The sequence below is a fragment of the Aulonocara sp. 'chitande type north' Nkhata Bay genome, linkage group LG14, assembly GCF_057382095.1.
Source record: "Aulonocara sp. 'chitande type north' Nkhata Bay isolate Kocher_YH1m ecotype deep benthic linkage group LG14, A_spYH_male_GT1.1, whole genome shotgun sequence".
NCBI lineage: Eukaryota > Metazoa > Chordata > Actinopteri > Cichliformes > Cichlidae > Aulonocara > Aulonocara sp. 'chitande type north' Nkhata Bay.
This window is the reverse complement of record NC_141357.1, coordinates 40,760,638-40,783,219: the sequence shown is the minus strand read 5'-3', so window position 1 is coordinate 40,783,219 and position 22,582 is coordinate 40,760,638. Positions and strand designations below refer to the sequence as shown.

The window sequence follows — 22,582 nt, the reverse complement described above, 5'->3', positions numbered from 1 at the left end:
GTAGATCTGCACATACAGCTGTGTGTGTGTGTGAGACATATTAAACACTGACATTAAATACATGAATAAACGAAAACCGTGTGAAACGATCCAGCAGTCAGAGCGAGGACTGTGGGTCTGCTGGCTGCTCCCACAGGTGAGAGACAGGTAGAAGAATAAAGAATCCAGGTAAACGTTAGACATTACAAAGTGACTCAGGTACTGTGTCCTGATTGGCTGGAAAAGCAGAGAAACACAGATCACACTTCAGCTTTTTAAAACTTTTGAACCCTTTAGATGGTTTTGCTACGCAGATGATATCCAAATGTACCTTCCTCTAAATTTGGATGCCCCGTCCACATTCTTGCCTTTGTTTGAATGTCTGCAGGCGGTTAAAAGACTGGCTATCCCAGAATTCTCTTATCTTAAATGAAAGCAAAACAGAAATTATTGTTTTGATAGCTGCGTTTCCCTGGGCCAGCTAACTGATACAATGGGTTCTTTCTCATTCTGCCGGTAACCTCGGCGTGCTCATGGATAGTTCTTTTAAATTAAAGAAGCAAGCATCCACTGTGCAAAAAAAAAAGCTTTTATCAATTAGGCCGGTTCGAGCCCTGGCTCCGACAGTCTGTCGTGTCCTTGGGCAAGACACTTCACCCGTTGCCTACTGGTGGTGGTCAGAGGGGCTGGTGGCGCCAGTGTCCGGCAGCCTCGCCTCTGTCAGTGCGCCCCAGGGTGGCTGTGGCTACAATGTAGCTGCCATCGCCAATGTGTGGATGACTGGATGTGTAAAGCGCTTTGGGGTCCTTAGGGACTAGCAAAGTGCTATACAAATACAGGCCATTTACCATTTAACCAGCACCAGAATGCATGAGCAGATCACCCCTGTCCTCGCTAAACTACACTGGCTTCCCATCAAATATCGCATTGATTTCAAACTGCTGCTCACTTTTAAAATTCTAAATAACCTGGCCCCTAGCTACCTAACTGATCTGCTTGATCTGTACAACCCAAAGAGAGCACTAAGATCCTCCAGCCAACTGCTCCTAATGCAATCAAGGTCTCGTTTAAAAACCAGAGGTGACCGTGCTTTTGCCATCGCTGCCCCTGGACTCTGGAATAATCTCCCAGTGGAAATCTGTACATCGGAATCAATTCAGTCGTTCAAATCCCATTTGAAAACACACTTGTTCAACTTAGCTTTTGAAAACAATTAGTGTGACTTTCATTCGGCCTGCACTACACCATGTAAATGCAATTTTAAGTATAATTGTACTATTTGTTCTGCCCGCATTGCAGTTTTATCGTGAAGCACTTTGATGTACACTGGTCTTTTAAATGTGCTATATAAATAAACTTTGACTTGACATGACCTCAGACTGAGGAACAGAAAGCATCAGCAGGTCAGAGACTCGGGGTCAGAAACCAGGTCACTGCGTATGGTCTAACAGGAAGTTACATCGCCACACGGCTTTCTGCGTTCCCTGCGGTCATGTGACCTTGGTAACTGATGTCAACATCCCCAAGGAGTCATGGTTTCCGCTGTGTGACCTAATGAGCTCCACGAGAAAATGTGAGGAAGTCGACCACATCAGGCCTGATTGATGAGGATGCTTCAACGCGGGCGCCTCGGCTCGCCATTTAGGTTCCTCGGACTGTGACTCAAAAACTCCAGAGGAGACGCTGCTGTGGACCAAAGTTTACTCCAGTTCATCAGAAGAGGATGTTTTTCTATCTTACCTGTTTAAGCTTTAAAGTTTGTAGCATTAGGGGCGTGGCCTCTTTGACGTACAGGCGGCACAGAAACTGATGTCTCACTGAGATTTTTCTTTTTCACTCACATAAGCTCGGGCGCTCGCTCTGAAGTATGTAGTGTGAGCTCGCCTGTCCACTGTGGGCTGAGAACCGATCAGCTGCTGTCTGTACCCACACACGTGGGATGAATGAGTATACGTATCTAGTAACCTGCATACGTCTCATCATTCTCACATTCCTGCTCTTATATTTGGTTGTTTCTTGCATTTTGCAGCTCTGTTGCTTGTGAAGCTGGCACACAAGAATTTCACTCACATGTGCTGTGACAATAAAACTCTTTGATTTGATTACAGAGAAAAGCAGCAGAAACATCTGAGCTGAACAGGCACTGATTTGATCTTTGAGTGGCCTGTGACCTCTGACCTCCTGACTGTTAGGAGGTCTTTCTCAGTCCAGCCTCTGGAGCTGTGAACTTAGTTCTGTCTACAAATGCACCAAAACCTCCAAATAATTACCTTCTAATATATCATGTCTTTCAAGGCCTCGATGTAATCGGGACCAGTCATGTTCTACCTTTATGCCGTCCGGCTGACCAGTCACGATCAGTGGTGACAGAATCGACTAATAGGAATCCACCCTGAAAAACCTCCCTCCTCGTGTTGAGCTACAGAAGCAGAATCACCAGCTGCTGCGTCGCATCATGTGTGTGTTTGTAGGTCTGATTTCATCCTGTTTATTTCTGTTTTTCCAGTTTGATACCAAGCCGGTCCTGTTGAGGGTAAGTTTCCATCTTTTGTACTTCCTGCATGCGTAATAGCGGGAGGCGTGTCCTGGTGCATGTGCTGATAGATATTTGTGGTTGTTCCTCAGAGTCTGAAGTGGATCGTCAGTCAGCCTTCCCGGTGAGTCGACTTCTGCTATTATTAATAGAAACATATTACTGTTGCTCAAAGCCTGTGTACTGTCACAGATTTAAAAAATCATCTTACTAAATAAACTGAGAAATTATATTTGTAAATGAGTTTGATAATTTCAACATATAAGTGCAAATAGAAGGAGCCTTTATTCATGCTTTTACTTTGATGAGATTTGACCTGAATGATACATGATCACACAGTTTTGTAATTATATTATTATTTAGTGATTTAAACACTCGAGGATTGAAGAATGAGTGATTATTAATCTGTATGATTGAATCAATGTTTTTATTTAAACAGGTTTGTATTATTAATAATGATTATTCAATGAATTCAGACTCGACTCAGACTATGACTTTACTGATATTGACAGAAATATGAATGTGATTATTTCAATGACATTTCAAGGATGATTTTGTAAGTTTATAAATAAGTTTTTAAAGAACCAGATTAAACGAGTCACATCACAGCATAATTAGAGGAATCCAATAACAGGAATCTGAAACGAGGACTCATTTTACAGGAACCTGATCACAAAGTCAAATTACAGGAGTCATATTGAAAGACATTATAGAACCAGATTATATGGGTCAAATCACAGGAGGCATATTACGGCAAATTACAGGCGCTGGAATACAGGGTCAGACTAGAGTCAGAGTATAGGAGCAAGATTACAAAAAACAGATTACAGGAGTCAGATTAGAGCAGCGGTTCCCAAACTTTGTTTGCTGGGCCCCCCTTTGTTTTACAAGGAAAATGTTCGCGCTCCCCCCCTCCCGCGTGCGCACACACACACACACCCTCCAACCACACACGCACACATTTTGCTCCATTGCGGTTTATTTCACACCTCAAACATTTTGTAAACAATTAAGCAAATACAAGTAAACAGCAATAAATTACAGGCAGTAATAAAATAAACTCTTTTACGCTGCGTCCGCACCTACACGGGTGGTTTTGAACACGCAGCTGTTTCGTCCACCTAAACGGCATTTCGAATCACCGAAAACTGAGATTTTTTAAAACTCAGTTTTTACGTTTACGTGTGGACGAAGAATACAGAGTTCGTCAGGCAGCGTCAAAGGTATGTGCCTTTTTCACGTCACGCTGTGGCCACGTTATTGTTTACAGGAGATGAATCACAGAATGATAGAGACGAAATACTGTTAATCTGACTGTCTGCAGGTTTTACACGCAGTTACTGTCCCTCCATCTACAAAGGCAGAGGCGTCACAGTGTGATTATTTTACGTGCAGTTGGTTTTTTCCTGTGTAATAATGTTCAACATTGCATCAATACATTTTTCAAAAATGCCTCTCTGTGCAAAATGGGTTTAAAAACATAAACAGCTGTGGGATCCTGTTAGTCTGTGACAGAGGGAACAAATCGTGGCAGGATCAGCCTGATGTTATTTGTATCCTGCTGTAACTTTACTGTATAAAGAGCAAACATCTCCAACATGTCAGGAGCAGTTAGTCATTACAACAAGTGTTTGTGAACTAAAAATCAAGAATGTGGGATCCTGTTTGTCCGTGATTTGGAGAACCCAGGGAAAACCAACCCTGCAGGGAGACCTACCTCAGCACTTGTGCAGGTGAAGCCAAAGGGCAGATTTGCTTCACCATATTTTCTAGTCTTTGGCTTAGAATGAAGTTGGTTTGGAAACATATTCAGCGATGCTTCAGCTCCTGCTTTGCGTTTCTGTGGCCGCCCCGTGCTAGCAGTGTCCAAGCGTTGTTTTTTTTCCCACCCCTTTTCATACCGCGCCCCCCCTGCAATGGCTCTGCACCCCCCCTAGGGGGCAGCCCCATACTTTGGGAAGGTCTGGATTAGAGTAACCACACTACCAAGATTACAGAGTCATATTAGAAGAGTCAGATAATGCGATTAAAATTACAGGAGTCGGATGTTAGATATTTAGTTTAGAAGAAATGATAATACTATGAAGGATGTGTTTTTACCTTCAGACTCGCCGGTTAATCTCATGACTGTTTTCATGTGCAGTTTCTATAAAAATCTAGATGTGCGTATCAAGGTGTCTGCGATGTGTGGGCGTGTCTCTAGTTCCCATGGCGATTGTCTGCATACTGTGCAACATCCTGCTACTGGTTCCTGAGCTGAAGATCCAGTTCCTGTTGGACGGTCATGTGACTAGAGAGGCTACCTGGGCCACAGGACTGTGGGGCTCTGGCTTCCTGGTGAGTGTGTGTGCATACATGGACTGGTTCTTATACTTAATATATATACATGTACTACTTTAACATGCCATCCATGTGTGTTTGTGTATGTGACCTTCAGATCAGTAGGCCAAAGTAGGGATTCTACATATCGCCTTACTTTGGACCTTTCATCTCTTCCTCAAAGTTAAATAAGGTCAGCTTTTATAAAATGTCTGTTGTCTTTGAAACTAAGCTTCAAACTCTGGTGCCTTCACATCTAGGAAACGATTGGGGTCAACCTGAAACAAAGGCAGATGTGAAATGTAAAAGTGAGATCAGAGGTCAAGTGTGACATGATATTTAGATGCAAAATATGATGTGATAGTCACAATCACATAGTACGATTAAAAAGAACAAAGTAAACAACATGAGGAATATACAGAATATAATATTATTCCCTCAAAAGTAACTACTGCGCAGAGCTGCCGTAACAGAAGTCTGTAGACTGCTTATTCTTCTTTAGACTCTTTCTCCAATCTTTCTTCCTGAGTTAACTTAAGTAATGACTTTCTCCAAAACATCAGTGTGTCTACTACACCTCAATCCTACGAGACTAGGGATGGGTATTGATTTTCACGATTCCAATTCCAGTTTCGATTCTGTTTAACAATTCGATTCTTTATTGATTATTTTTAAAAAGGAGAACACTAAGGTTGATTAGCTTAGAACTTTGTTTTATATCTTCTCTTTGAACAAGAGAGAAATTTAGGAGTAACATGGCCTTACAAACCCAACAGTGAGATCTTAAGAGATCCAGCCTGCGGCTCTTCAATGGGGTGTCACAGGGTCCCCAGGAAAACAAAATGTAAATGTAAAATAATAAAATAAATATTCTTCTGTAGCAATAACAAAGTTTAACATAAATTATTCTGTAGCAATTACACAACAGTAATGTTCCTGCCTACAATTACACACATTCACTTACTGAAAATCATCTGCTGTGGCAAACGGGTGCAAGCCTTTGACCACAAACTTAGACACTGCTGGGTGACATTCGTCTATCCTGGCCTGAAAGGAGACGCTACGGGTAGACTGCAGCGAGAACTGCCAGCATCTGAGCCAGACTCTGTCTGTCTCATCATGGTCACCTAAATGCACAGTAATGGCAGGTTTGTAATAAGGCAGATCGCACTAACATAATATGCACTGTTGTTGATTATTTACCTGCCGCATTAACGGGAGAGGACGTGCAAACGTTACCGCTGCTGCTGGGTTGAGATTCACGAGTCCGGAGTGGAATTAAAAACACGACATTCATTTAAGGTCATCGCGTGTTTTGTGAGCAAATGCTTTTGCATATTCGTAGTGTTTCCTCCCTTAAACATCTACTTTGCAAGTATTGCAAGTTGCCCTGTTGTCATCCGTTCTCGTAAAGTATAACCAAACTTTTGAGCGTTTGAGCCGCCGTGTTTCCTGCCAGGTAAATGACGCTCCGCAACGTGGTGACGTCATTCGGGGCGACTGGAATCGATAAGGGAATCGTTTGCAAAAATGGCAAACAATTCCAAGGAACTGAAACAGTGGGAACCGGTTCTCAACAAGAACCGGGTTTCGATACCCATCCCTATACAAGACTGCTCAATAATTATAGGCCAATCTCCAACCTTCCTTTCATATCAAACATCCTTGAAAGAGTAGTTGTCAAACAGCTAACAGATCATCTGCAGAGGTTTATTTGAAGAGTTTCAGTCAGGTTTCAGAGCTCAGCACAGCACAGAAACAGCTTTAGTGAAGGTTACAAATGATCTTATGGCCTCTGACAGTGGACTCATCTCTGTGCTTGTCCTGCTAGACCTCAGTGCAGCGTTCCATACGTTCCCATATTTCATTGAGTGATTCATTCACAGCTCGGGGCAGATAGCCCCCCCTGCAGGTTTTCCTTCCCAGTGTTTCCAAAGCGCTTGCTCATTATGATTTTTGTTGTTTTTCTGTTTATAGTATTTTATACCTTACAGTATAAAGTACCTTGAGGCGACTGTTGTTGTGATTTGGTGCTGTATAAATAGAATTTAATTGAATTGAAAACTTGCATATTAATGATCATTAACTGACCTCCCAGCCCATTGTTCCTCAGTGGGCTGGCTTCAGTCATTGTACAAATGTCCTGTTTATAAGGTTGAAACCTGCAGTCAGCTGAGACTGAAGAAGTCGCCTGATGATGATGAAACGTTTCTCCCACTGAAAAGTCCAGATGAACAGAATTAACTTTGGGTACAGACCTGTTACCTGTATTACCTGTGGTTTCAAAGGTGTTTGAAAATGTTGCTGTTAAACAAGTAAAGGAACATCATTTCATTAGTGTGTTTGATTCTATTTGCCCCTGTATTCTGGAAATAATTAATACTTCTCTTTATACTGGCTCAGTTCCTAGCTATTTTAAACAAGCTATTGTTGAACCAATGTTAAAGAAACCAAATTTGGATCCATCTCTTCCAAGCAGTTACAGGCCAATATCAAAACTACCATTGGTGTCAAAGATCTTGGAAAAAACAGTTGCAGAACAACTTAACAACTTTTTGGAAAAGAACAATGTTCTGGACATTTTCCAGTCTGGTTTCCGCAAATTGCACTCCACTGAAACCGCTTTGCTTAAAGTGTCTAGTGACATTCTGATGGCAGCAGACTCTGGAGAGTACACTGTTCTGGTTATGTTGGATCTCAGCTCTGCTTTTGATACTGTTGATCACAGCATCATGATAAATAGGCTGAAGGACTTGTTTGGGATTACTGGCGTTGTTTTAAAATGGTTTATGTCGTATCTATCTGAGAGATCCTTTACTGTCTGTATAAATCATGTGCTGTCGGAAACATCAGTTCTGTCTTCTGGGGTACCTCAAGGATCTGTTTTAGGTCCTATTCTCTTTTTGCTGTATATCCTCCCTCTAGGCCACATTATCAGACGTTACAATAATATTTCTTATCATCTCTATGCTGATGACATTCAGTTGTACTGTTCTTTCAAAGCTTCTGAGTTGTATAAATTGTCTTATTTAAATAATTGTCTGTCAGAAATCAAACAATGGTTAAATGACAGTTTCCTTCAGATAAATGCAGATAAAACAGAAACTTTGATTATTGCACCTGATCACATGCTCTCAGAAATTAGGCAGCATATCAGTTTTTTAGACCCTTCATTTCAGTCGAGTCTCAGAAACTTAGGTGTTATATTTGACAGTTCGATGTCTCTTGAGAAACACTCTAAACAACTTGTCCGGAACTGTTTTTATCATCTAAGAAACATTTCTAAACTCAGGCTACTGGGCCCTATTTCAGGAAGCCGGTTTAGAGCAAACTCTGAGTAAGTATACCCTGAGTTAACGGAAACTCTGGGTTTCCGGTTTCACAAAGCGAGTTTAGATTAATTCTGAGTGAGTTACTATGACGACACACTCCGTGAAGCTAACCTGCCCCCTAGCAGGTTAGCTTCAACTAACCCTGACGTTCTCCGCCTCTTTGTCAGAAACCTGACTGTAGGAAGTGTCAGACATGGCGTGCTCCTTCCTTGAAGAGCCAGTAGATGTTGAAGCCCAAATTCTCCGCAGAGCTCTCCGCCGGGAGAGAGTGATTAGAGCGCGTTTGGACACTTTATCATTTCCTGATGATTTTCTGTGCGAACGTTACCGTTTTTCAGCACAATCTATAATTCATTTGAATAACATCCTCAGGCCTAATATTGCTCATGTGACACATCGCGGACATGCTCTCAGTTCTGTACATATTATTTGTATCGCACTTCGGTTTCTTGCAAACGGGAGCTTTCTGTATAATATTGGTGACGCTGAGCACGTTTCCAAGGCTACCGTCTGTCGGGCAGTCAGGAATGTTACAGTTGCACTGAAACGTCTCCTGTACTCGTTTGTGGTGTTCCCCGGTCATAGACCCACAAGATTTATCAAAGAGGGATGCCACAAAATTGCAGGTATCAGGATGAACGAAACTTAATTCATGATGTGGTGATACTTGAACTACTACTTAAATTTTACATTTATTCCCACGGTTCCCAGGCGTGATTGGCTGTATAGATGGCACTCACATTCCAATCACTGCTCCTTCAGTAAATGAAGGAGACTATGTGAACAGGAAGTCTTTCCACAGCATTAATGTGCAGGTACATAGTTCCCTGTAGCATGTCAAACTAACAAATTATTTCATTATAGTAATGGATGCTAATTTGTGTTCTCTGCACTGTGAAGATCATATGTGATGCTGCCAACATTATCACAAATGTGGAAGCCAAGTGGCCAGGCTCTGTGAGTGGTGGTGGTGGTGGAGGACCCCCACCTGTTTTTCGGGCCTCCGCTTTTTTTCTGTTGGCTATAACAGGTCACATTTGAGCATACAGAGTAAGCAAATATGTACTTGTAATGTGCTCAGATAATTTCAATAAGTGCTTACAGAAAGAAAATTAATGTAGCCTCTAACTGCAATTGATTTACATCGGACAAACAGACCAAGCACTATGGCTCATAATACAATTACACCTTACCTGTTTGGACTATATTTTTATATTTCATCTTTACTTGCTGCCAGGAACGTTTGGGGCCTGTTGGGTTGCACCTGCGCTCACATCACATCACAAAATAAAATGTATGAAATAAAAAATAAAAAATATAATAAAATAACGTGTTAAATGGGTGGAAATCCCTCGATCAATGTTTAAATTAACACTCACGCATTGACTCTGTCGGCTATGTTTTGCCATGCATGCTCCCTTTCTTTTGCAGCTGAGGCTGTGTTACTTTTTTTCCGCAAAATTTGCATGTTATCGGCATATGCTGCCATCAGAATTTCGGCCTCAAGCGCTGTAAGATACATTGACCGCGCCTTCTTTCCCTCCGTCTCCATGGTGACTCGCTTAATCTGTGCTCCGCTTATCAGGGCTTTATGTATCCTCGTGCGCGCGCTTAATTTGGGGTTAAAGCAACTCCGCGTTGACTGAACTAATTGTTATCAGCCTTTCTAAAACCGAATATTCCGAGTTGGACAGTTCGGGGTTACTCAACCCTGAGTATCGTTTTTCACTCTGAGTTTTCTAAACCGGCTTTCTGAAATAGGGCCCTGGTGTCAAAGGCAGAACTTGAGATGATTACTCATGCTTTTATCTCTTCTCGTTTGGATTATTGTAACGATCTTTTTAGGTGTCTCAACAAATCAGCTCTGGATCGCCTTCAGTCTGTACAGAATGCAGCGGCAAGACTTTTAACTGGTACAAACAAGAGGTCACACATTACTCCAGTTTTGGCTTCTCTTCATTGGTTGCCTGTAAATTTTAGGGTTCATTTTAAAATTTTAGTTGTAACTTTTAGAGCTCTGCACGGTGAAGCTCCCCAGTATATCTCTGACCTGTTGAAACCTCATGTTTCATCCCGAGCACTTAGGTCTTCAGGTCAGAGGCTACTGGTGGTCCCACGTACTAGGTTTAAAACACGTGGGGATCGGGCTTTTCAGGCACCGAGGCTGTGGAACTCTCTGCCGTTGTCTTTACGCTGTCTAGACTCTACTGACTCCTTTAAAAAGCAGCTGAAGACATTTTTATACAAACGGGCTTTTAATTAATTGAATTAATTTTAACTTGTATGTCTGATCTTACTGTAAAGCACTTTGTGATTTTTATCTGTGAAATGTGCTATATAAATAAATTTTACTTACTTACTTATTAACATTTGGAGAGAGCAGCTTTGCTCCATCCAATGGAGCTTGAATTTAGAATAAACCAACCAAAACTGCAGAGCTAATCTATTTGCTTATATGGAATAGAATAAACACATTGACATTGTACATATACAATGAAACTGTGGGTGCTCCCTATCAACTGTCCAGATATGAAATATAAATAGTAAGACAGCAGAGACAAATATCAGACATGAGAGACATGTAGAGAACAAGAGAAAGGCACACATTAGAACAGACCTTCCCAAAGTGTGTGGCCCGCCCCCTAGGGGGGGTGCAGAGCCATTGCAGGGGGGCGGTATGAAAAGGGAAAACAAACAAACAACGCTTGGACACTGCTAGCACGGGGCGGCCACAGAAACGCAAAGCAGGAGCTGAAGCATCGCTGAATATGTTTCCAAACCAACTTCATTCTAAGCCAAAGACTAGAAAATATGGTGAAGCAAATCTTCCCTTTGGCTTCACCTGCACAAGTGCTGAGGTAGGTCTCCCTGCAGGGTTGGTTTTCCCTGTCGGGAGCAGCGCTGGGCTGTTCAAATCACAGACAAACAGGATCCCACAGCTGTTTATGTTTTTAAACCAATTTTGCGCAGAGAGGCATTTTTGAAAAATGTATTGATAGCAATGTTGAATATTATTACACAGGAAAAAAACAACTACACGTAAAATAATCACAGCGTGACGCCTCTGCCTTTGTAAATTGAGGGACAGTAACTGCGTGTAAAACCTGCAGACAGTCAGATTAACAGTATTTCGTCTCTATCTGCCATTCTGTGATTCATCTCATGTAAACAATAACGTGGCGCACAGCGTGACGTGAATAAAGGCACATAGCTTTGACGTTGCGTGACGTAAACGCAAAAAGGAGTTTTAAAAAATCTCAGTTTTCGGTGATTTGAAACGCTGTTTACGTGAACGAAACAGCTGCGTGTTCAAGAACACCCGTGTAGGTGCGGACAGCTTAAAAGAGTTAGTCGTTTATTTTATTACTGCCTGTAATTTATTGCTGTTTACTTGTATTTGCTTAATTGTTTACAAAATGTTTGAGGTGTGAAATAAACCGCAATGGAGCAAAATGTGTGCGTGTGTGGTTGGAGGATGTGCTTGTGCCCGCGCGGGGGGGACATTTTTCTTGTAAAACAAAGGGGGGCCCAGCAAATAAAGTTTGGGAACCGCTGCATTAGAAGAACAAGTTCCAAGCGCTTGGAAGTAGTGCAGAGGACATGGTCTGGGTAGAGTCTGTGTGTGAGTGGCTGAGTGATCAGGGCCACTCAGACCATGGCTGAGATGGTGTTTGTTAACAGTCCGAATGGCCCCGGGGAAGAAGCTGTTAGTGAGTGTGTGGGACCTGACTGACCAGAGGCGCCGACCGGAGGGCAATGGGTCAAACAGGTGGTGCCGGGGGTCACCTGTGATAGCCCTGGTTTTCCTGAGACAGGAGGATCAGGCGATGACCTCCAGGGGTGTCAGAGGGCAGCCAGGGATGTTTTTGGTGTTTTAATGACCCTCTGTGCAGCCTTCCTGCTCTCAGTCGTGGCCCCTGAGTACCAAACACCAGGCAGGAGGAGAGCACGCTCTCCACTGAAGAGCATTAGCAGCTCCTGGTCCAGGTTATTCTTCCTCAGGACACGGAACAAGCGCAGCCACTGCTGGGCCTTCAGGGCGATGCTGTTGTGGGTCTGAGTGAGATCAGCCGAGATGTGAGTGCCCAGAAACCTGAAGGTGGAGACAAATTCCACCTGTTCTCCATTTACAATGAGAGTGGACCTGTCTGTGCCTACTGAAGTCCATGATGAGTTCTTTGGTTTTAGGATGTTCAGCTTCTGTTTGTTTTCTGAGCAGGAGATATTCTCTTCCTCCATGTAGAATAGAATAGCCCTTTATTGTCATTGTACATATACAGTGAAAATTGCACACGCGCCATAAGGTGCTCCATAATCTGCTGTTATGGCACCGGTCCTGGAGTACATAAGCACACAGCCCGCTGCCCATTAACTTACCGGTGTCTTTGTTGCATCCTGGGGCTGGGGAACCAGCAGCTAGTCACCCAGAATGGCTAACTGAAGGCAGGACAGTCCTGATCCCCAAGGACCCCCAGAAGGGACCAATCCCCTCCAACTACCGGCCAATAACCTGCCTCAGCACCACGTGGCAGCTCCTGTCAGGCATCATAGCGGCTAAGATGAACAGGCACATGGGTCACAACATGAGCGGGACACAAAAAGGAACTGGCAGGAATACCAGAGGAGCAAAACACCAGCTACTGGTAGACTGAACAGTCAGCCGAGACTGCAAGACCAGACTGACCAACCTGTGCACTGCCTGGATGGATTACAAGAAAACCTGACTCAATGCCCCACACCTGGATCCTGGAATGCCTAGACCTGTCTACAACAGATCAACAGGATCCTAAGAGCCCTCATCAGGAACTCAGTGGGGACGTGGCGAACAGCAATAGAGGCCATGTGTTTTTCCACTCCTCTCCTCCTTACCCTTATCTTCCCTGCTTAGCCTCTATGTCCTTGTCTTGTGTGCATTTACTTTCCCTGGAACAGTCTCTCACTGTCGTTCTCTAAAACCTAAAGAGAATTATGGATTTGATCAACTGGTCTCTGAATGCTATTGACACCCTTTTCTCAACGAGAAGTCTGGGCTCGGGAGAGCCCGAGTACCCTGGAGGGACTTTCCCTGCTGGATACACGATGGACGGGTGGCAGAACTGGAGGGTCGTGTGCCTGGCGGGACTGTCGATCGAGGACGCTGAAGATATCTATCTATTCGGAACCGTGATAACAGGGTTCATGCTGATCGGAGTTGGCTTAGCCCTGGTTTATCGGAGAAATAAGAGAGCGGAACCGGCTGTTCAAACCCCCCCAAGGCTGCCCGCTGGAATCGAAGCGATGGGATGAGGCGCGACCTCTCACAACGAACGTAATATGGTCAACACCTTGGAGACGCTTGCAGCTGCTGTGAAGGCTCAAAACAACACCATTGAGCGTATGAGGGGAAACATCAGAGAGAGGCCTGCTCACAATGACACCCTTGAGCGACAGTTGGAACACATCGCGGAACGGATCACTGCAGTTGTGAAGTCTCAGAATCAAAAGAACGACAACACCATGGAACAGAAGTTTGATACCATCATGGGGAGGCTCGCGGCTCTCCAACGGGAGATTGAGAGACCAGCATCAGAGTGTTAAAGAGCAGCCTGAAAATTCTCCTGGGCTGCTCGCATGGAAATTTACAAAATCAATATCGAAATTGCGAACCCCCATCACGGCGCCAGCTGCAGGCCCAAGGCTGGAGCTGAACTATCACTCCCTGATAACGACTGTGTTACGGCTATTCTTCCCATCCCATGCAAGGCCACCTGGATTGGCTGGAGGACTGTTTACTTAGCCTGATAGGGCGAAGGACACTGTCTCAGCTGAACTATGGACACGCACACACACACACTTACACTGATAAGCACGCACTCATCCCCCTCCCTTTCCAAACGCCTTCGATGCTTGTTTCCTGCGGGGGAACACGGCGGGTCTGTGTGCCACGCTGGAATGGTAGCGCTGTGCAGGGCGGCTGCTGTGTTCGCTTCGGATTACTCCTCACCCCCCACCCAATCCTGTGGCTTGTCATGTCTTTCACAATGTTGTGCTGTGGACATTTATGTGCCCTGCATGTGGCGACAAATAAAGCTTGATGATACTGATACTGATACTTCAGCTCTTGGGGGAGGCGGACGCCTCTCTCTCCCTTGTCTTTCCTGCTTAGCTCCTATGTCCTTGTCTAGTCTCGTCTAACTCTAACCCTCAGAGATCCTTTCAGTCTCGTTCTTGTTCTCTAAAAAGTTAAGAAGAATTATAACTGTTGATTTGATCAACTGGTCCCTGAGTGCAGTTGACACTCTCTTCTCTACGAGGAGCCTGGGTTCGAGAGAGCCCCAGTGGAGGGACATTCCCTGCTGGATACACGATGGATGGGTAGCAGAAGTGGCGCGTCGTGTGGCTGGCGGGTCTGTCTATCGAGGACATTGAAGACATCTACCTATTCAGAACCATGACAACGGGGTTCTTGCTGATCTGAGCTGGTTTGGCCCTAGCTTATCAGCGGCAGCTGGACGCTTGAAGACCAATGCCGACGAGAACAACAACAAATTCTCCCCTGATAGCAACAACGAGACTCCCTAACTCTCTCACCAGTTCCCTCCAGGCCACCTGCGTAGGCTGCAGACTGTTGATCTTCGCTTAATTGGGTGAAAGGACATTTCCTCAGGCTGAACGCAAGCCACACATCCTCACACGCACGCACACAGACAAAAAGGCCATGTCTACACTAATACGTTTTGATCTTTTTCTCTCTGTTTTGGCCTCCCGTCCACACTGAGACGGCGTTTTCGGTCAAGGAAAACTGAGCTTTTTGAAAATGCTCTCCAAAGCAGATACGTTTGAAAAACGCAGCTTTTGCGTTGTGGTGTGGACTGTGAAAATGGAGGCTTTGTAAAACCATGATGCATTTTAGTCATGTGATGCAGTCATGTGACCAATTCAACTAAGGTGGTGGACAGCATTTTGTTTGCTGTCAGTTTTGACAGACCTATTAAAGGTTAATATCAGTCTGTACATGCTCCAGATAGCTTTTCTTCCAATTCTTTAATTCTCACTCGTTTTTGCAACTTTGCACTCTCATATTACTCGCTGCAACAACTCCACCTCATTGTCAGTCCATTTAAAAGATTTGGTGCTTTTCCTTCACATTTTGCCGCGATGTTTCAAAGAGCCGCAAAGTAAAAAAACAGCAGAAAGAAATGAGGGAGGTTGAATTGTGTTACTTTACGTGCATGTACAGTACTGGAACGTAAGCGTTTTTGGCTGTTTCAATGTGGACGAACAACTCTTTGAAAATGATAGTGTGGACACGGAGCAGTTTTAGACGAAGGTAGTCAAACTTAGGGGATCGAACTACCAGAAGGCAACATTGCAGACATCGAGGACAGCTACAAGTACCTGGGGATCCCACAGGCAAATGGGAACCATGAAGAGGCCGCTAGGAAAGCTGCAACCACCAAGTACCTGCAGAGCGTCAGGCAAGTCCTGAGGACTATCAACACCTACGCCCTACCTGTGATCAGGTACCCTGCTGGGATAATAAGCTGGCCAAAGGAGGAGATAGAAGCCACTGACATCAAGGCAAGAAAGCTCCTGACCATGCACGGAGGGTTTCACCCCAAGTCCAGCACCCTGAGGCTGTACGCTAAGTGGAAGGAAGGAGGTTGGGGACCGTTGAATGTCAGCACCTCAAATGGTAAATGGCGTGTATTTATATAGCGCTTTACTAGTCCCTAAGGACCCCAAAGTGCTTTACATATCCAGTCATCCACCCATTCACACACTGGTGATGGCAGCTACATTGTAGCCACAGCCACCCTGGGGCGCACTGACAGAGGCGAGGCTGCCGGACACTGGCGCCACCGGGCCCTCTGACCACCACCAGTAGGCAACGGGTGAAGTGTCTTGCCCAAGGACACAACGACAGACTGTCCGAGCCGGGGCTCGAACCGGCAACCTTCCGATTACAAGGCAAACTCCCAACTCTTGAGCCACGATCGTGCTGGGTCTGGTGTCAGTTACCTCAGGCAGCAGAAACGTGAGAACGAAGAGGAGCAAGAGGAGGCACCATCATGGAAGGACGGGCCCCTGCACGGTATGTACCACCAGCAGGTAGAGTAAGTGACTGATATCCAGAAATCCTACCAGTGGCTGGACAAAGCTGGACTGAAAGACAGCACAGAGGCACTAATCATGGCAGCAGAAGAACAAGCTCTGAGATCCACAGAGGCTGGAGTCTATCACACCAGGTGCAGGTTGTGTAAAGATGCCCCTGAGACAATCCAGCCATATCCTTCATATTCATGTTATTTTAAATGGCTGAATTTGTGTTAGTACAAGTTCCTTACTGAGGATTTTTTGTGTGTTCCTGGTTGTGGTTTTATCTGCTCAGTGACTGTCGATAATAACTGTGCTGCGTCTGGTACAGTACATTTTGTCATTTGGGATTTTAATGTTTGACCTTTGACTCATTGTATTGACTTTGAGTACTCCGGGAGAGTAGAAAAGCGCTATATAAGAATCAGTCCATTTACCATTTTACCATTTACTTGTCAGTTACATTTGCATCAGTATAATTTGCTTACTGATGATGTGTTTTTATGTTCCTCTTTGTGATTGGACCTCAACAAAGTTAAAGTAGAAAATGAAATCAAGGTGTAACAGTTTAACTAGAATTTTTAAACTCTGATTTCAGGTTCTACTTGGAGCTCGAGCCTTTGTCCAGAGCAGCAGAACCCGAGGCTGCTGTGCGTTCAGGAGTCAGGTGACCTCAGGCTCCACCCCCTCTCGCACCGATTTTCATCACAGATGTTTTTTATCAAAGTGAAATCTGGAAACCACATCTGTATTTTTCTGACACGTGTGAGCTGCTCCAGATGTTGTCAGTCATATCACGTCTCTCTTCTCCAGATGTTGTGCCAGCTGCTTTACTCCTGCCTCTGTCTGCTCTCTGCTGCCTCCTGCTCCCTGGTCAGTGCCACTGGTCTGTCTCAGGGTCCCCTCTGCCTCTACAACGACTCCTCTGGTCCCACCTGGGGGGTCCCGCTGCAGCCCCTCCCAGGCCGGTGAGACACACTCACACAGATGTTCTGAACTGGTTTTAGTGGTTTCTTGTCTCTCTGTCCTCAGACACTCGGAGTAATGTCAAAGATGTTTTCTTTGTAGCCTCGGACAGATGTTTCCTTGTACTCTTGGGCAGATATTTTCCTGTCTCCTTAGACACTCGGGATACCTGTTCAACAGGACTCTGTGGTCTGGGGTCTGCTTGGAGCCCAGCTCGGTGGTCCAGTGGAACTTGGTCCTGTTCAGTGTGATGGGGACTGTGAGCGGACTGCAGACGGTCCTCTGTGGGGCCAACATCCTGAACTCCATACTTGGCCTGATTCTGGGCCGGGGCCTCTCCCACAGTAAGGTCTGTGGGAGAACACACCTTTGGACCATCTATTTATAACGTCTGCTCCAGATTTAGCAGTTTATTCATATCGCACGTGTGTGTGTGTGTTTCTATGTTTCAGATCAGTCCAGTTTCAGTTTGACGTGAGTTCGATCCTGGGAGCTCCAACTGTGATACACAGAATTAAAATTAAAAGTCTTTCACTGATGCACTTTAGATAATCAATAGCATGAAGATCAATAACCTGAAATACCTCGACCTTACGCAGGATTGCAGTACATGTACCTTTTAATAATTATTTATTTATTTTCCTGAATAAAACTATTCAAACATCCAGTTAAGCTAAATAATCAATAATAAAATAATATCCTCGTGCTTAATAAGAGCTTCAACAAATTCAAATGTTTGGTTAAAAAAAAACAACTAAATCATTGATTTTTGTTTTCAAAGTTAAACTCAGATTTTTATTGATTATGTTGTTTACTGATCATTTTATTAAACTTTTTATTTTTTTAATTAATTTATTTTGATTAGCATTCAGATATCTCAGTGTATACAGAATAAAGATCTACCACAAAGAAAGCACGAGACAAGGCTAATCAACAGTTATTGGCTGAAGCATACGCTTATGCTGTTTGTGTTTTTGTGATAATCCATAAAAACAAATAAAACTAAAAGTGTTAAAGATGTTGTGGTTTTAGTTGCAGAGATAATATCTGCAGATGTCACAGTTCTGATTACACTGATCATTCAGATAAGAACAACACAGCGCAAACAACAACGCTCTGTATTTATTCATGTGTTTGTGGAGTTTGCAGTGTAATGTTTCGAAGTTATGGTCCATGTGGATGATGGTCCAGTGTGGCGTCTTTGAACCCTGAGCCATCCTGTTCTGTCTCAGTCTGTTTTATCTGCAAGCTTGCAGCACATAAAGCTGAGTTTTCCTCCTGTATTTGGGTGCATTATGACTCCAACTCCAACCTGTCTGGGGGTTTTGCAGGACTGTGTTGCTGACATAAAATTGTGGTTGGTGCTCAGCTTTTTAAACTTGAATGCACCAACAAACACTATTACACTATTCGAGACTCTCGCTCCTCTTTTAAGGACGACCTTGGCCCTGAATGTCAAGGTGACCTCAGATGAAGCAGGGCTCAGACGCACAGCTCCAAGTGAACTCCACTGCATTAATGTGTGAGTGAGCCAGAGGTCACACCCTGACTACGCACGTAGACAAGTACCATACACACACGTGCGATGGATCATGGCTCAGGTTTCTTTTTTAATCATGTGACAAACAGGAAGTAGAGCCGTGAGGATGAAAGTGGAGTCAGACTCTGGTTCAGCAGCTAAATGCAGCGGCTGTTTCAGAGCCACGTCTGCAGTGTGAAATGCAGACACGAGTGAGGCCCACACTCCCTGTGACGGCAGGCTCTGCTGAGGCAGGTGGGCTGGTTAATGGGTTGTGAGGGTGGAGTTAAAATGGGGTTGTCTTCCTGATCTGACTGTAGGTGGTGTGTTTGAGGTCAGGGTCAGTCCAGTTACGCTTGCCGTCTCAGTGTAACGCCTTGTGTGTGTGTGTGTCCACGTGTCTTGTTTCCCCGCTTTGTTCCCATGTTCTCCTTGTGTTCAGCGTCATGTCTCCCAGCCCGTTGTGTCCTCTGTACGTGTTCCGTAGTTTGATCCGTGTCTCGTCTCCCATTGTCACTTCCCTGTTCACTTGTTTAGTCCGAGTGTCTTACTCTGCCTATTTCCTGTTTTATTTTGACAGTCCCGTGTTCCATGTTCGGTGTGTTTAATTTTTCTTCCCCTGTGGAGTCATGTTCATCTGGCAGCTGGTTCCATCGGTACCTTTCTGTGTATTTACGCCCTCTGTCTCCCTCTGCTGGTCGTCTGATCATCTGCTAAGCTCCTCGTGTCTCATATCTATTTCCTAGTGTTCCTGGTTTTCATGTATTTATTTTCCCAGTTTAGGTTTTTGCGATTAGTTTCTCTTTTTCGTGTGTGGTTCATGTTTTCGGCCATAATAAAAGACACGTTTTCTGTTCAGATCAGCACTGTTTCCACGTTTCGTGTGTCTGTCTTTGGGTCCACTACTGTCCACTCCACAGACCATGACATGACAACATGAGCTGAAGCTCAGGAGGGCTCAGAGGGCTGATTGATCAATCATCACACAAGTATTTTTTATTATTTATTTATTTTCTTATTTTGTCTGCTGCCCGTCATGGCCCCCTTGTCAAACCCTGTTGTCGTACCCCTTGACACCTTCCCCCATATCTCTGCTCAAAGTGCCAAAACCTCAGCCGGTGAGTGTTTGATTTCTATTTATTCATGTGGTGTTTCTGCTCCCTCCGCACCCTTGCTCTTGAATAACTTTCAAAATATACTGTATATCTAAAACCCAAAGCAGGCTGCCTGTGTACGGGAGCTGTCAGGAGGCTGTCATGTTAGTCTGCTCTGCCTGGCATACACACTGTCTTATGAATTCATGAGCTTGAAGTAGAAAAATATCTGTAAAACTGTGCGTGTAGCTGTCTGTGTGTACACGTTTACCTTTGATTATACATTTGCATGTAGGTGGCACAGCTTTGATGACATGTTAAACACAACACTGCAAAAATGAAAATAGGCACCGATGAGAAATGATCTTTACAAGTCTGTGCAATTTTTAGTTGATATATATACATGCAGCCAGCATGGATTCATGTGCATGATGTGACTTTAACCACATAAAAAGACCCCAATTCACCAGCCAGAGAAGATTCTTAAGTTTCTCAGCTTTTTCATGTAAAGGTTTTGGTCTAATCAGCCCTCAGTCTGTGCTGATTTAACATCGGAGCCCATTTCTCCCTGTCCTTAATCAGGCTCTCATCATGTTTCCTGCACGCCATGAATGATTCACTGTCGGTCAGATCTGAGCACGTAGACAGCCTCTAAAGGACTTGAGCGACCGTGGCTCAGGGGGTTGGGAAGCGCATCTGTAACCAGAAGGTCGCCGGTTCAATCCCTGGGGTCTCTGTCCTGGTCGTTGTGTCCTTGGGCAAGACACTTTACCCTACCGCCTACTGGTGTTGGCCAGAGGGGCCGATGGTGCGATATGGCAGCCTCGCCTCTGTCAGTCTGCCCCAGGGCAGCTGTGGCTACAACTGTAGCTTGCCTCCACCAGTGTATGAATGTGAGAGTGAATGAATAGTGCCATTGTAAAGTGCCTTGAAAAGCGCTATATAAATCCAATCCATTATTGTTTTCTGTCTAGAAGTTCTGTAACATCTTCCAGCCTTTTAAGATGAAACGGGAGCTCGAGAGATGAAGGGGGCATATTATAATATCACAGAAGACTTCTCTCTGATAAACCTTCGCCATGGTGCTGCTCTGCAGGTCACTGACGGTTGAAGACGAAAGAGCCTGGGTAAAAGAAAGGGGAGAAAGAAAGAGGGAAAGAAAAACAGCGGGGAAGAGGGACGGGGATAAAGGGCAAAAAACAAAAACCAACAAAATAAGCAGACAAAAAAATCCATCTATCAATCACCTGGGGTGGCTGTAGCTCAGGTGGCAGAGCAGGTCAGCCACTAATCAGAAGGTCGGTGGTTCGATCCCAGGCTGCATCCTGGCTGCATGCCAAATATCCTTGGGCAAGATACTAACCCCGTGTTTGCCTACTGGTGGTGGTCAGAGGGCCCGGTGGCGCCAGTGTCCGGCAGCCTCGCCTCTGTCAGTGCGCCCCAGGGCAGCTGTGGCTACAATGTAGCTTGCTATCGCCAGTGTGTGAATGGGTGAATGACTGAATGTAGTGTAAAGTGTAAGTGTAAAGTGTAAGTGTAAAGTCCTATGGACTAGAAAAGCGCTATACAAATGCAGGCCAGGCCATCACCTGTTGAGAATGAAAAAAGAGTTAATGATCTGCTCTCATTTGTTTCCTTGTAAATGTGACACCATGCCCTACCTGGAATCCACCTGTGCAGGTATTTTTACAGGCTGTTTGTTCTCCGAGAGGTTGGACCGGTCGGGCTGCTTCACCTGAGAGGAGGCGGACAAGGTTTAACGGCATATTGTATGTTTTACGATAAGGGAATTCTTAGGGACTTCCAATCAATAAAAGATCAATACCAGTTAAGTAAAACGGACTTTTTTAGGTTCTTACAAATTAGGCATCATCTATATAATTTTATACCTAAGAGAACAGATCTTTTTTCTTTACCTGTTCTGAGTATATTTGTCAAGGCTTATCAGGCTGACACAGGCCTTAAGGTGATTTCAAGATTGTACAAGGGTATACAAGAGGTTAAGAAGTGGAATACTACCTACATCAAAAAAAAATGGGAAAATGAAACAAATATAGCAATATCAGATAACATTTGGTATGAGCAGTGCGCTTTTCAGTGGAGAATTTCTAGTTCTAATACATGGAGATGTTACGGTTGGAAGAGTATCTGTAGGTTTTTTATTACCCCTGCACAAAGTAAACATTATTTTAATCACTCTAATTGCTGGAGAAATTGTGGGGCCCAAGGAGTAAAACATTTTCATCTGTTCTGGTCTTGCCCAAGGATCAACATTTTTTGGGTATTGATCCACTCTGAGTTGCAGATTATTTTTGGTATGCAGCTTCCCTTTAATTGGGACGAACTTTTGTTTGGATATTTATACTCAGTAAATGTAGATAAAATGTCTAAGCAGTTGTATGGTATCCTGAGTTTGGCTGCCCGTAAAATTATTACCAAGAAATGGCTTAGTGTGAAAATTCCATCACTGGGTGATTGGCATGAGACTGTACATGGGATGTTTAAAATGGAAAGAATTACCTTCATTAAAAGACTCCAGTTTGATATATTTAGTGAAATTTGGGGTAAATGGAAACACTACATCCGGTTAAGGAGACCCGATCTTGTTTGAATCTCTGTAACTATATATGCCACATTTCTGAATCGTTATGTGTTTATATGTATATGTTAGTATGTATGAGACTACAAGTGAACACATATGTAAGTAGGTATGTGTATGTATGCTTAAGAATATGGGTGTGTGAGTGAATATGTGTGTGCGAGT

General features: G+C 44.2%; 1 protein-coding gene across 5 annotated transcripts; it reads left to right on the top strand.

The window, feature by feature from the left end:
* Window positions 1-22: 22 nt before the first annotated feature.
* LOC147315344 (transmembrane 4 L6 family member 1) lies at window positions 23-20,130 on the top strand. 5 transcript variants are annotated; one of them, XM_086262635.1, is made up of 7 exons: window positions 23-2,512; window positions 2,605-2,636; window positions 4,656-4,849; window positions 16,838-16,906; window positions 17,053-17,207; window positions 17,362-17,554; window positions 17,658-20,130. In XM_086262635.1, the coding sequence occupies exons 3-7, from the start codon at window positions 4,673-4,675 to the stop codon at window positions 17,676-17,678; spliced, it is 615 nt and encodes a 204-aa protein (XP_086118761.1). In that variant the 5' UTR covers window positions 23-2,512; window positions 2,605-2,636; window positions 4,656-4,672; the 3' UTR covers window positions 17,679-20,130. The 5 variants fall into 5 exon arrangements, with proteins under 5 accessions (XP_086118761.1, XP_086118764.1, XP_086118762.1 ...); XM_086262638.1 differs by lacking the exon at window positions 4,656-4,849 and having other exon boundaries at window positions 23-2,636; XM_086262636.1 differs by lacking the exons at window positions 23-2,512; window positions 2,605-2,636 and having other exon boundaries at window positions 4,238-4,849.
* Window positions 20,131-22,582: the final 2,452 nt, after the last annotated feature.

Bases quoted from the DNA above. Each gene is read 5' to 3' on its own strand.
- LOC147315344 (XM_086262635.1), top strand. From the start codon at position 4,673: ATGTGCGTATCAAGGTGTCTGCGATGTGTGGGCGTGTCTCTAGTTCCC. The intron at 4,850-16,837 runs GTGAGTGTGTGT...CTCTGATTTCAG, and splicing joins TGTGGGGCTCTGGCTTCCTG to GTTCTACTTGGAGCTCGAGC. The intron at 17,208-17,361 runs GTGAGACACACT...CTGTCTCCTTAG, and splicing joins CTGCAGCCCCTCCCAGGCCG to ACACTCGGGATACCTGTTCA.